The 13,139-nt window shown below is 42.0% G+C and overlaps 1 protein-coding gene across 1 annotated transcript in view; it reads right to left on the bottom strand.

Moving 5' to 3' along the window:
- CHST9 (carbohydrate sulfotransferase 9) overlaps nucleotides 1-13,139 on the bottom strand; it is a 231,655-nt gene that overhangs the window by 27,840 nt on the left and 190,676 nt on the right. The window contains exon 4 of the mRNA XM_032310105.1: nucleotides 4,291-4,328. Coding sequence (XP_032165996.1) covers nucleotides 4,291-4,328 — 38 coding nt within the window. The remainder of the gene's footprint in view (nucleotides 1-4,290; nucleotides 4,329-13,139) is intronic.

Genomic DNA, 13,139 nt, shown 5'->3' with positions numbered 1-13,139 from the left:
TCAGGATTGCTAAATATCACCCGACGTTTCTAAATATCACCCGAAACTGTGTCCCCCACTCCACCTCTCTCCAAAGCAGAGAGAAGGGCAGAAGTACACCTTAAAGCTATGGAAGCCCCTCCTTCCTTGGTTTCCAAGCCCAACCCCACTCCACTGGACGAGGGGGCCTGACTCAGCTGCTCTGTCCTGCCACTCCTATTTTAGGTGCGCTCCGCTGAGTATCAAACTTCAACAAAACACCAAGCTCCAAAGAAAAAAAGTCTTTGCATTTTTGCGTTTGTGCTGTCTGGGGTCTTGGAAAGTCTATGACCCCTTTTGGCCTGGTCTAAGGGTTGTGCTAAGTCTGAACCCAACTCCTGACCCAGCATTTCTTGGGGTGGGGTAGGAGTGCAGTCTCAGGTTTGTGCAACAAAACCTCATATGGGAGTATAATGCACAAGGAGGGCTCGTCATCACTGCTAAATGTGGGGGAGGTGTTTCGGTCTGATTTTTGTTTTGCAGCAGAAGATGGATACAGAGGGTTGGTATTTTAGAAAGCAAAGAGGAGCAGCAGGGAAGGTGAATGGAAAGGCGGTGAACAGAAGCAGGAGAGTTACAGGGAGCAGAGGAGATGAGGGTCTGGAAGAAGAGGGGCAGGGTGGGGGAGGGCTGGGCAGAGGAGGAGCTGGAGGGAGGGGTGTCAGGAGGTCACATCATAAATGGTCAGGGGTCAAAGGGAAAGTTGGGTTCAAGGATCACTCAGAGGTCCCCGATTTTTATAGTTGAACTGTGTCCCCCAGGTGGGCATATATAATTCCTAACTCCTGATACCTGTCAGTGTGACCTTATTCGGAGAGAGGGTACTTGCAGATGTCATCGAGTCAAGATGAGGTCATTAGGATGGCACCATAACCCCATATGGCTGGTGTCCTCATAAGAAGAGAAGAGATGGGGCACGTGGGTGGCTCAGTTGGTTAAACATCCTGACTCTTAGTTTTGGTGCAGGTCATGATCTCAGGATCAGAAGTCCCACCTCCCAGTCTGCACTCTGCAGCAAATCTGCTTGAAGCTTCTCTCCCTCTGCCCCTCCCCCCACTCTCTCTCTGTCTTTTTCTCTCTCTCAGAGAAATAAAATAAATCTTTAAAAAAAGAGAGAGAGAGGAGAAGAGACACACAGGGAGATGCCACGTGCCGACAGTCAGAGACAGAAGCTGGAAGTCAACACCAAGGACTGCCGGCCGCCACCCAGCAGCCAGGATGAGGCGAGGAGTGGGGGTCCTCTCCTACAGGTTTAGTGGGAGCAGGGAGTCCTATCAACACATGGATTTTTTTGACTTTCAGCCTCCAGAACAGAGACAACCCATTTCCATTGTTTGAAAGCACCCAGTTGGTGGGAGTTTGTTACCACAGCCCTAGGAACGAACGCACAGCTCTCATGGCACAGCAACAGGGCTGGCTCTCTCTCAACTGGGCATTCAGCGAGGGTGAGCCTTTGTCCCCGCCAGCGCCTCCCCAACGTGCATGTCCTCTCCACAAGAAATGAAGCCCCTCTCTGTCACCTTGCCATGTAACAACAAAGTCCTAATTCACAGTGTGTTTCAATCATCTACTATTCAAAAAGGCATACACAGAAGGTATTAATTTACTACAGGTTTCCCTTGTCTACTCTGTAAGAAGGCAGTTTCCAAGTTGAAGTGAGAAGGTTGGATGCACTGTATTCCCATTCTGTAGGGGCGATATTCTAATAGAGGTTTCGAAGGTATTTTTGGTAGCATTTTAGGGTATTATCTTTCATCTCCCCTAGTAAAAATTATTCAGAAAACCTAAAGGAGATTTCATCTCTAGAAGGAACATTTTTCAGAGAGGAAATGGTTGCAGCACTGAACTGCCAAAGAGACAGCTGAAAAAATGGGTCATGCTTTCATCCCATTCTGGGACATAAGCTGCCAAGCGGTTCACTGCTCATTTTTGTCCTCTTCTCGTAAACAAGCTGCGTTAACAAGTTACTTTAAAAAAGCATACTAATTTCCCCAGTGAATTACACAGGAAAGAATCCAGCGTTCCCTCCAGAGAACTCAAATAGTTGTTTGTTCTCAGAGCTCAGGTGTGGTAAAATTGCTGTCGGCTAAAAATGCAGGCTGGCTATTGGCCAAGGGGCTGGAGCTTTCCATCCGCCCCAGCCCTGATTTCTCACATTGGTGTGCAATTCGTCGCTTACTTAATGGGAAAAGAAGGAAAAAAAAAAAAAAAAGGACTCGATTTTCAGTTTCAATTTAATTACACAATCTATAGTGCCTGGTGGGAAGGATTTAGGGGCAAAGATTAATGCTCAACAGTGCTCCGTTTTACATTCTTTTCTGATAAAGAACACTGTATTGATCATCCAAAGTGAGTTTTCAAATTCGTTTTTAAAAGCCAAATATGGGGGCGGGGGTTGGCCCAGTGATTTAAAGAAGGGGTGTGACTTCATTTCTTGGTTCTCTGCCAAAATCAATAAATTAGAGGTGTAAGGTGCCTCTTTGTATTGTATTGTCTGTGTGTTCATGAGAGTGGAGAGCTCTTCTCTACTTGGGAGATGAAAGAATAGAAATTCTATAGTAAAATTAGACATACCAGCTGCAGACAGTGAACAACACAGCTGTCTGTTCTGAGAACGACTGAATAACAAAATATACTTAAGACCCTTCCTTGTATAACGAATGTACTGAAGACCCTTCCTCATTATGTTAAAGTCCAAAGAATCTCACTCTCTTGCTGGGACTGGAAACCATTATGATTTCACCTGGCAACACATCAGTGTTTCAGATTACAAGTAAATATTTGGTGTTCTATTTTGGTGTCCACATATTCTGTTAGTTTAGCCAAATGTAAAAAGAAGGAAAGTATAGGAAATGAAAATCTGCCCATAAGAGGTGGCCTTAATATATGTGTTGGTCAACTGCTTTAACCTGTTAACTTAATAAAGAAAACAGGTCTCTTTATAAGAAAAAGTATTCCCTATGTGACTTAAATAAATAAAAATGGTAGCAATAAACTTTACCGGGTAACTGTTGCTCAGCCTTACCAAACTACTTGAGCACATACAAATAACTGAAAATACAGTGATCAAGAAATGAAGCTCAAAAAGCAAATAAACCACTTGAAATGGCTCACTGATTTTTCCATTGCGCAATGACGGCCGTTTCAAATATCAAGATGGCTGCTGCTATCAGTCAACATATCCAATTACAGGCAAAAGCAAAATGGTACCTGATCAGCATTAAATTTTGCCTCCTGAACTTGCGGTATAGTACATTAGCTTAATGAGTTAACTATTTTTAGAGCTTGATGAGTTACGGGGCATCTGGCACAGATTAGGTGAAGCTAGAACTTAATGGGGGTGGAATGACAATGAGGGCTAGACTTGGAGTTTACCTGGGAGGGCATTAGAAGACTTTGGAAAATGTACTCTTGACTGGTTTAAAAGTAGACTTACCACTCTTCTCCTTGGCAAGGGTGAGTTATAATTAATGCCCGGGGAAAAACCATTAAAAAATAAAAGGACATGGAGATTTGTGTTTGTGAATGGAGCCCAAGCATGCCGCTCTTTGCTCTCCTGAGTGTGCTGGCACGGGCAGCCTTTGGGGAATGACAGTCCTATCACCTCTGGAAAGAAGAGGTGGGGTGGGGGAAGACAGGGTTTGGTGACGTTCTCCCTTGGTTTTATGGGTGGCTGTAGTCAACTCCCTTCAACAGTGACACAGAGTGACTCCATCTACCAGCAAATAAAAATAAGTCTGTGACAAGACTGGGTAGGAAAGCAATGAAGCAGACAGGAAGATGCTGGCTAACCATGCTGCATAGAAATCAAAGACCAGAAGGGAAAGTCAACTTGTATGTTTCCCCTGGGAGGGGTTCTGTTTGGAACTGTTTGGGAGGGAGTGACTTTCAGCTGGTTAGTTTAAAACTTGGGAAGCTCACACAGGAGAGTCACTCAGTTAAGGGAAAATTAGATACAAGTGTCTATTTGTAGTCATGAGAATATCAATGCAGAGGTCATGATATGCTCAGGGGAACCCTTGCAAATCAGAACTGGCAGTGTTTTACTCCACTGTTTCCTTCGGTGGGGGCGGTGGGGGGAAGGAAGGAGAATGGGGAGACAGAGAAAGCAGGTGATCATCCATGTCTGACCAATGTATTTGTTCTCAGAACCAACAGCATGTATATTGCTCATACTTAATAATTAGCAAAACTTTTTTCTCCATATTTACAAATGCTTAAATATTAACATCTAAAGCATAACTCTACAATTTATGAGAAGGGAAGAAATACCTGGTTGGTGATATGTTCCTGGATTTTTTCTCTAGTCACTGAAAGAGAAAGCAAAAATAAATGTGACATTAAAGTGTGAAAAATGAATAAAATGCAGTACTGATCCCGCTCTGTTCTCACTCAAATTCCAAAGCAGTCAAGGGCTATCTGCGTAAACACTTATATTGCGATATGGACCTTTATGATCACTCCAATAATTGGGAGGAAAAAAAAAAGCCAAATCTTAAATAAACCACATGAGGCAAAAATGTTAAGAGAATGGAGGGGACATCCGGTGAGGGTGATACCCGAAGACTGCATGAAACATTGGCAGAGAAGTAGAGAAATAAAAAGGACTGAGTAAAAACTTGAACAACAGCCAATCAAAGGTTTCCAAACCATGACAACCTGTTCAAGTATAATATGAACACTGAGCTCCTGGAACTTTGAGGACCAGAGAAGGAGCTCTAATGTGGCAGGTGGCACCAACACTACTTTTAAAATCTTTTCTTTTACTCCTGAAGATAATAAAGACATTATTATACATTGTTTTTAAGGTGCCGCAGTGATTAAAATGAAAACCAACAGTTTTATGAAAGGTATCTTGGTCAGGAAAAAAAAAAAATCATGGTAATGTATGAAAGGTTACAAGGATATAAAGAATAAAGATGCTAAAATGGTAAAGCTTCATGGTGAAACAGCCTGAAAACGATCAGTGTTGTTTATGTCTTACGTAGAAGAAAAAAAATCCTTAGTAATAATAAATGATCAACAAACCAACCAACTAAGAAAGAGGGGAAAGAAGAAATTTTCCACCACTAGAGTTATTAAGTGCTTGTGAACATCTTGGTATGATACATATGATACACCCTTGATTAAACATGTCCTTAAAAATTTTTATTTTATTTTATTATTTTATTTTATTTTTACTACTTTTATTTTATTTTTATTTTAAATAAGATAACTGCGCAATCACTTGCATTTTTAGGAAACAATACAGACCAATCCAGGGTACCATTTACCTAGTTTCCCCTGATGGTAACATCTCATAGATCAAAAGCTAGGATGCTGACACTGATGCAGTCAGGACCCAGAACATTTCCATCACTGCGAGGATCCTTCCTGGTGTGCTCTTAGAGCCCCATCTATTTCCTACCACCTCTTCCCTCCTTTTAGCCCTGGGCAACCACTAATCTGTTCTCCATCCATTTCAGGAATATTAAATGAATGGAATCCTTCAATATAGCCTTTGAGGTTGGTTTTCCACACTCAGCAGAATTCCCCAGAGAGGCAGCCATGTTGGCCTGTGTATTCCTGTTCAATCTTTCCTTTTCATTGTTGCATAGTATTCCATGGTGTGGAGGGACAAGGTGTGTTGCTATTCACCTACTGAAGGTCATCTGCTAACTATTATGAATAAAGCATCTATCAACATTTGCATGCAGGCTTTTTTGTGAGGGTGAGGCTTTATTTCTTTGGGATAAATGCCCAGGAGAACAATCACTGGGTTGTATGATAGTTGCAAGATTAGTTGTTTAACAAACTGCCAACTTTTTTTTTAAAGACATGAAATGAATAATTGATATTTACTAATCAATTAATGAACCAAAAAAAGCACATTTGAACATTTCACTAAGGATTCAAGCACTAGGCCAAGTGTTTTATGAGATACAGCAGCAGCGTAAGGAGCACAGAAATTGGAATGACAGCGTTAAGAGCAGACTATCACACCACTGTTACAAAATACCAGGGGCCAATCTTGGAGTCTTCAGATAATAAGAACCCATTTCCTTCCTTTCTTAATGGCATTGCTCTATGAGATACTCTTGATATGTTTTAATAATTAGATATCTTGTGTTGGATTATACACAGAATGTTTGAAGAAGAGGCAACATGATTTGTGGAAAAAGCTTGGCCTTTTGAGTTAGAGCACCAGTCTTGCCTAGAAAAAGGAGTAGAACATCCAGCAGAAGGAAGAGCATGTGCAAAGTTAGGCTATAAGGGGGAGCAGGGTGGGTCCAAGGCATGGGGAAGAAGCCATCATGGCCAGAGTAGAGACATAGGGTGTGTGGTGTAATATGAGGCAGGGAAGCAAGTAACATAGACCACTTCTGGGAGATTTATGATCATTTCAAGAGCTGTGGAAAGTCATTTATTAAGGAAATTTAGGGCAGGGTGTGGGGAGGAACATTGGAACTATGTGGTCAAATGTGCATTTTAAAAAGAGCACTCAATATACTGTTGGTGGGAATGCAGGCTGGTGCAACCACTCTGGAAAACAGTGTGGAGGTTCCTCAAAAAGTTGAAAATAGAGCTACTCTACGACCCAGCAATTGCACTAATGGGTATTTACCCTAAAGATACAAATGTAGTGATCCGAAGGGGCACGTGCACCTGAATGTTTATAGCAGCAATGTCCACAATAGCCGAACTATGGAAAGAACCTAGATGTCCATCAACAGATGAATGGATCAAGAAGATGTGGTATATATGCACAACGGAATACTATACAGCCATCAACAGAAATGAAATCTTGCCATTTGTGACGTGGATGGAACTAGAGGGTATTATGCTAAGTGAAACAAGTCAATCAGAGAAAGACAATTATCATATGATCTCCCTGATATGAGGAAGTGAAGATGCAACGTGAGGGGTTTGGGGGTTATGAAAAGAACAAATGAAACAAGATGGGATCAGGAAGGAGACAAACCATAAGAGACTCTTAATCTCACAAAACAAACTGAGGGTTGCTGGGGGAAGGGGGTTCCAGAGAGGGGTGAGGTTATGGACATTGGGGAGGGTATGTGCTATGGTGAGTGCTGTGAAGTGTGTACACCTGGCGATTCACAGACCTGTACCCCTGGGGCTAATAATACATTATATGTTTATAAAAAACTTTAAAAAATTATAAAAAAAAATAAAAGAGCACTCAATGCTTGTTGCTAACTGCGAAGAGGCAGGAGGGAGCCTGGGGTGGCAGCAGCAGTATAAAGCCTTCCTTTTGTTTCCTTAGGAACGAGGGAACTCTGAAGTAACTCAAGAGAAAAATGAGAGCCCAAGCAATCAGATCATCGTCATCTAATAACGCAGCAGTCCACTGGACGCTGGTGAACAGAGCAGGGAACAATCTGGTATCTAATCTCAGCCCTGTCATTTACTAGGTGTCTGATTTGGGGCCAGTTAACGAAGGCCCAGCCTGTTTGGCCATCTATAACTAAGAGTTCACAATATCTCCTTGTCTCCAGAATTGGGAGGATTAGAAGGAAGGGAGCATGCATTTCGCAGGCAAAGGATAAGCGACGGGCATTCCAGGGAGTTGTGACAGGAAGAATAGTCTCAGAGGCGAACAGAGGGTGTATTTGGATGAATCTCGAGAGGTTCTAGTGGTTTAGAGAATGAGAGCGTATACCGGAACAGGTGAGATGTAGCGGGGGTGGGAAGAGGGTAAGAGAACAACCTTGGGGCGTCTCTGGCTTGAGGTGAGGTTGAGAAGCATTTTTGAGGCTGTGGAAAGCCAGCAGAGGTTTTACAGCAGGGGTGAGGTGACCAAAGCCGTGCTTGAGAAAGATGACTTCGGTAATTGTGTGGAGGACGGGATGACGGTGAGTGGGAGACAGGAGGCAGACAGAGCAATGAGCATGTCCAGAGCGCAGGCAGGAGGGAGGAGGTTTTCAGCCCAGGAGGGAAAACCAAGATGGAAGGACGCCTGGTCTTTCTCAAGTAAGTTCTGGAGACTGTGTGGATGTGGCAAGTACAGGAAAGGGAGAGAGGGCAAGCCCTAGGTTTTCAGTGAAGGGAACGTGTAGAGACTGGTGTCCCCAAATAGACGGGGGAAGGGGGAAAGGAACAGAATGTAAAGAGAAGTTATTAAGGGGGCCCTATGGGCTTGTCCCCATAACTAAAATGAAGGTATCTAGGTTATAAAAACTGACATGGCAAGTATGGTAAATAGAATAATGCCCCCCCCCCCCCCACCATGTCCATATCCTAAACTCTGGACTCTGTGAATGTGGTACCTTACATGGCAAAGGGAATTTACAGATGTGATTAAATTAAAGGTCTTGAGATGGGAAGATTATCTGGGATTATCTGGGTATGAGCAATGGCATCACAAGGGTCCTTTTAAGAGAGAAGTAGGAGAACCAAAGACAGAGGAAAAGGGATGTGACAATGGAAGTGGGGGTCAGAGGGATGCCGTGGCCAAAAGAGGCCACGAGCCTGGAAGGTGGTCAGCCTCTAGACTTGGAAAAGAGAAGGAAGTGGATTCTCCCCTCAAGCCTCCCGAAGGTATGCATTCTTGCCATACCTTTCTTCTAGTCTAGTAAAACCCATTTTGAACGTCTGACTTCCAGAACTGTAAGAGTAATACACTTGGGAGAGCCCTGGCTCCAGCTACGGGTAGGAATCCAAGACACAAACCTGGGCCATGTCTTGGGATGACAAGACAGGCTGGATACAGATTTCCTTGGCAAAGGATCCAAGTGAGTCCAGGATTTGGGTCATCTGTCCAAAAGAGGAAGAGGCAGGTGACAGTTCGTGGTAGAAGTGGCAGGAAACACTTCCATGTTTCGGATGGACTTAATTAGCAGGTCAGGTGCAGCTCAGACAACAAGGTGGGTGCCATGCTGGGGGATCGAGGGGTAAGGCAAAGGCTGATTCAGAAGATAACAGGGCAGGCTTCTAGTTCCTGAGGTCATTCAGTCGCTAGAGGATCCCAGGGACTCAGAAGCCAGACAGACCACTTCTGTGAGTTACAGTTATTTAAACATAAGAAAAATCATCTCCTCCCTTTAGCTATTAAAACTCTAATGACTTAAAATATAAAATTATATAATTATTTTGTGGCCCTAGTGATTATGATTGCAGTTAATGATAATTTTTCTTTTCTCCTGCTTATGGGTAGTCTTAGCCTGGTGGAGATGTATATGTTCTCTGACCTATGCAGGAAAAAAGGAGGGAATCCCACTCCAGGAAAACCTAAGTCATTCCCAAGTTTATTCAAATCATATATGAAAAAGAGGAATGGAATTTTGGGCATAAATTGTAACTGCATAAGCCCTTGCTAATAAAAGATTAAGAAGTACGCGTTTTAGCATCTTTTAATTATTTTTTCTAGCATCTTGAATATACAATGTTTGAAATCTCTGGTTGGATCAACATTATTTTGCTCAGAGGTTTGTGGACTTTGCATACTGATTCTTTCCTGTTTCCAAGTACATTTGCTTTTAGGCTATTTTTATTCACTTTAAAGGAATTTTAATAACTTTCTGTTGACAGCATGGACAGCTGGTCTTGAGAATTAAAGAAAATTCACTTGCTGACTGAGGAAGGAAGTGACATCAATGAGCTTCTAAAGTCAGCCCAGAGGGGGAAATTGGTTTGTGAGAGAGTGGCCTTTCATTGCCCTGTATTTATCGAGCGATGCCTTGAGATGCAAATTGCTATATCAATCAAACCCATGGTGCCTACCTCCAATCAACTTCGCACAAACTGAAGGAACAATGCCCTGAAACACTGAGAGAAAAAAAGGATGAGGGGTGCAGGAACCTAGGGACTAAGTGAATTATGGGAGCTCATGATCCCCTCTCTGGGCTGATACTTCCTTCTCTGTCAAGCCTCAGTTTCTTTGTCTAGAAAATGAGTTTGATGCAATCTGTTGGTTGAAGTCAGTCTATTTCTGTGACAGATGGCTACCAAGACCATGTCCCCATATATATAGTGTAGAAATGTTATCTCTCCACTTGGTCCCGAAGAGTGCTATCAATTGCTTTGTATCCCCCGCTGAGAACTATCTGGAAAGAGCGGTCGTTAGGTAGTCATATGTAGCTACTAACTTGATCCCTTGACACTTTAAAGATCGGCATTCATTGTTTATAACTCTACTGCAGAAAAAGTCAGGCACCCAATTGGGACTTTAAATAACAATGACAATAGTAATAACAATTTAATTGTCACAATAATGAATGACTTCATTCTTCACCACCATCAGAGAATTTCCCTCTGGAGCTACAGCAATCCATTTTTCAAAGATAAGTGTGGTGCAAGTGGATTGCACGCACGTGCGTGTGTGCGTGTGTGTCATGTGACACGCTTGTGTGTATACACACATGCCAGTGTGAGGCAGGCAGGAAAGTACCTAGATACATTTTATGGTACGAGCTGAAAAACTAGATTGCTATTATTGATTTCTTAGCTTACTTTAGTTAAGTTGGTTACAGTGGTTACACTGGTTACAGTGACTGGTTATTTAACTCAAATTCAAATAATTTGAATTTGAGTTAATGGTCTAATATCAAAGTGAATTTAATTCAGCCTAAAAGATAGATGCATTAATACTGGTTTCTTTTCTTTGTCTCAAAATATATTTGGGGTATTCAATTACATGTTCATATTTTGTGAGTTCAATATGTAATCTGAACTACTCAAAAAAATACTGGTTAAGTAAAGAATGGACGAGCTCTCGATTGCCACTGTCCTCAGGCCAAAGGATTTCAGACTATCACCAAACTTTGAGTCTATTGAAATTCATTCATTTGATCCTACAGCAATATTTTAATGAGCATCTATTCTGGACAATATGCTTGGTGTGCTGGAGGCACAGAATAAAGTGGAAGAAACAGGATGGGCACACAAAAAGGCAACCATGTGAAATCACGGAGCTGAAACGGATTATTGGTAAATTGTATACGTATGCAGATCAAAGGGTATTTAAATCTTGATATAGTAGAAATGGTGACAGATTTACTTTCAGACTTTTCTGCTCTTGGCTTTACCGCTATCAAGCTCTACGGTACTTAGTAAACAACTTTACTCCTTCAGTCTTTGTCTTTGGTACATAACGATAGTGCTTCAAGGACAAAGGGTTTCTAAGATTGTTTCTAAGCACTTAGGCTCTTTGGCTCTAAAAAGAATGAGGGAGTTTGAAAATTTCCATAGAATTGTCACCGCCCCCCAAAAAGAGGTGATGATTGGTGGGGGCACCTAGGGATGCCTCATGGAGAAGATAGCATTGGATCTGTAGGACAATAGCAGAAGATGATTGAAAGAGAGTCATTTTACCCAGGAGGAAAAGCATGAGCAAAAGCACAGAATCAGGAAGTGCGCAGGGAAGGTATGGGAGTTGTAAACAGTGGCCCTTGACTTCAGTGGAGTCTGTACCTTAGTGAGGAATAAGAGGCAAGGCAAAACCTGTGGGCTAAACCAGTGTCACAGAGGGGTCTAAATATTTAGGGGGAGATTTTGACATTTGTTTGGTACGGGAGCTCCGGAAGGTTTTTGAACCAGAAATTGATCAAAACTGTTTAAAGATGAATCTAACAATGTTATGGCTTGAGGAGGGGGGCCGCTGGTAAGAATGGAGGAGAATATGACACACTGAGTGAGCACAGTAGATGTAACAATTCAGATGGGGGGCTGAGGCGATGGGACAATGGAAAGAAAGGAATTAAAGACGGTCAAGATCTTTTGTGTTCTGGCTTGATGTGTGTTTTTTTTTGTTTTCAATTTTTTATTCAAGTATAATTAACAAATCCTATTATATTAGTTTCAGATCTATAATTATAATGATTCAACAATTCTATACATGACTCAATGCTCAGAGGTGACCAAGAGCTTAAGCTTAAGTGACTTGGGAGAAGATGTGCTTCATGCAAATGTGGAAACAAGGAAGTAGAGCCCGTTTAAAGCAGGTAATTTGGCAAGTAATGGTGGAAATGGGATCATCAGCTCCATTCAGCACTGGATAAGTTTAAAATAAAATAAAAAAAAATAAAAAAATTTTAAGGCATCCTAGAGAAGGCATAGAGTGAGTTCAAGGAAGAGGTGAGTATCAGGCAAACTTCTGCAGAGAGATGACTAAGACTTGTTTTACAAGTAGAGAGACGGAAATAAATGTCAAATTACAATTTGGGGCAAGACTTGTATTTTACTTATATTTGAGTGGTTTGATGCCTCCTCAGGTGATGGAATTCAAAAGTTTACATTGTTTGCAGTGAGTATGAAGAGATGCTGTCTCTCTGCTAAACTAAGACAAGCTAACATAAGGATTTACTGTCAGGTGCTAGCAAGTTAGAAGACTAGTTTCAGAGCATATCTTCTCACTGGTCCTGGATCCAAGTCAAAGGTTATGAATTCTGATACCAGCCTGACGTGCGTTTTCTCTTTAACACCAAATAATTAGTTCTTCATGAATGCTACTTGGGTATCCCACATATTTAACTCAGTTTGACACTATTTGACACTGGAAAGAGTGTCAGGTCCCATAGAATGAGGGCTCAGTCCTATAGGACTAACTCCCTCCCCCCATCGCCCACTTTAGATGCCAGGTGCTAGTCCTCGGTGCTTTTGACTGACCGGGTATAGATGGAAAATGTCAACAACCCCCTTCTTCCTGGGTTTGATTAATTTGCTGGAGAGGCTCATAGAACTAAGAAATATTGTACTTACTGGATTACTGGCTTATTATAAAAGGATATAACTCAGGAACAGCCCGATGGAAGATGCACGGGGCAAGGTATGTGGGAAGGGGGCAGAGCTTCCATGCTCTCTGGGCAAGCCAATCTCCTTGGATCTGCACTGTTCTCCAACACAGAAGGTCACTGAACTCTGTCCTTTAATTAATTACTTGATTCTTTTATGGAGGCTGCTCTGCATAGCCAGGATTGATTAAACCACTGACCACTGGTGATCGCACTTAAAGAAGAGTTTTGCTTTCAAATTCAAACAGGATTTTAAGTCAAACAAGGTTTTTTTTTGTTGTTGTTGTTGTTTTTGTTTGTTTGTTTGTTTTTAAGAGTGACACTAAATGGGAACACTGAAGTGAGCTGGTTAATTCCTAGCTAACTTGTAGATGGCTAGGAACTTCTGACAAT

This window comes from Mustela erminea, chromosome 13, assembly GCF_009829155.1.
Source record: "Mustela erminea isolate mMusErm1 chromosome 13, mMusErm1.Pri, whole genome shotgun sequence".
In the NCBI taxonomy this organism is placed as follows: Eukaryota; Metazoa; Chordata; class Mammalia; order Carnivora; family Mustelidae; genus Mustela; species Mustela erminea.
The sequence above is the reverse complement of the archived record's forward strand: the minus strand, read 5'-3'. Positions and strand labels throughout refer to the sequence as shown.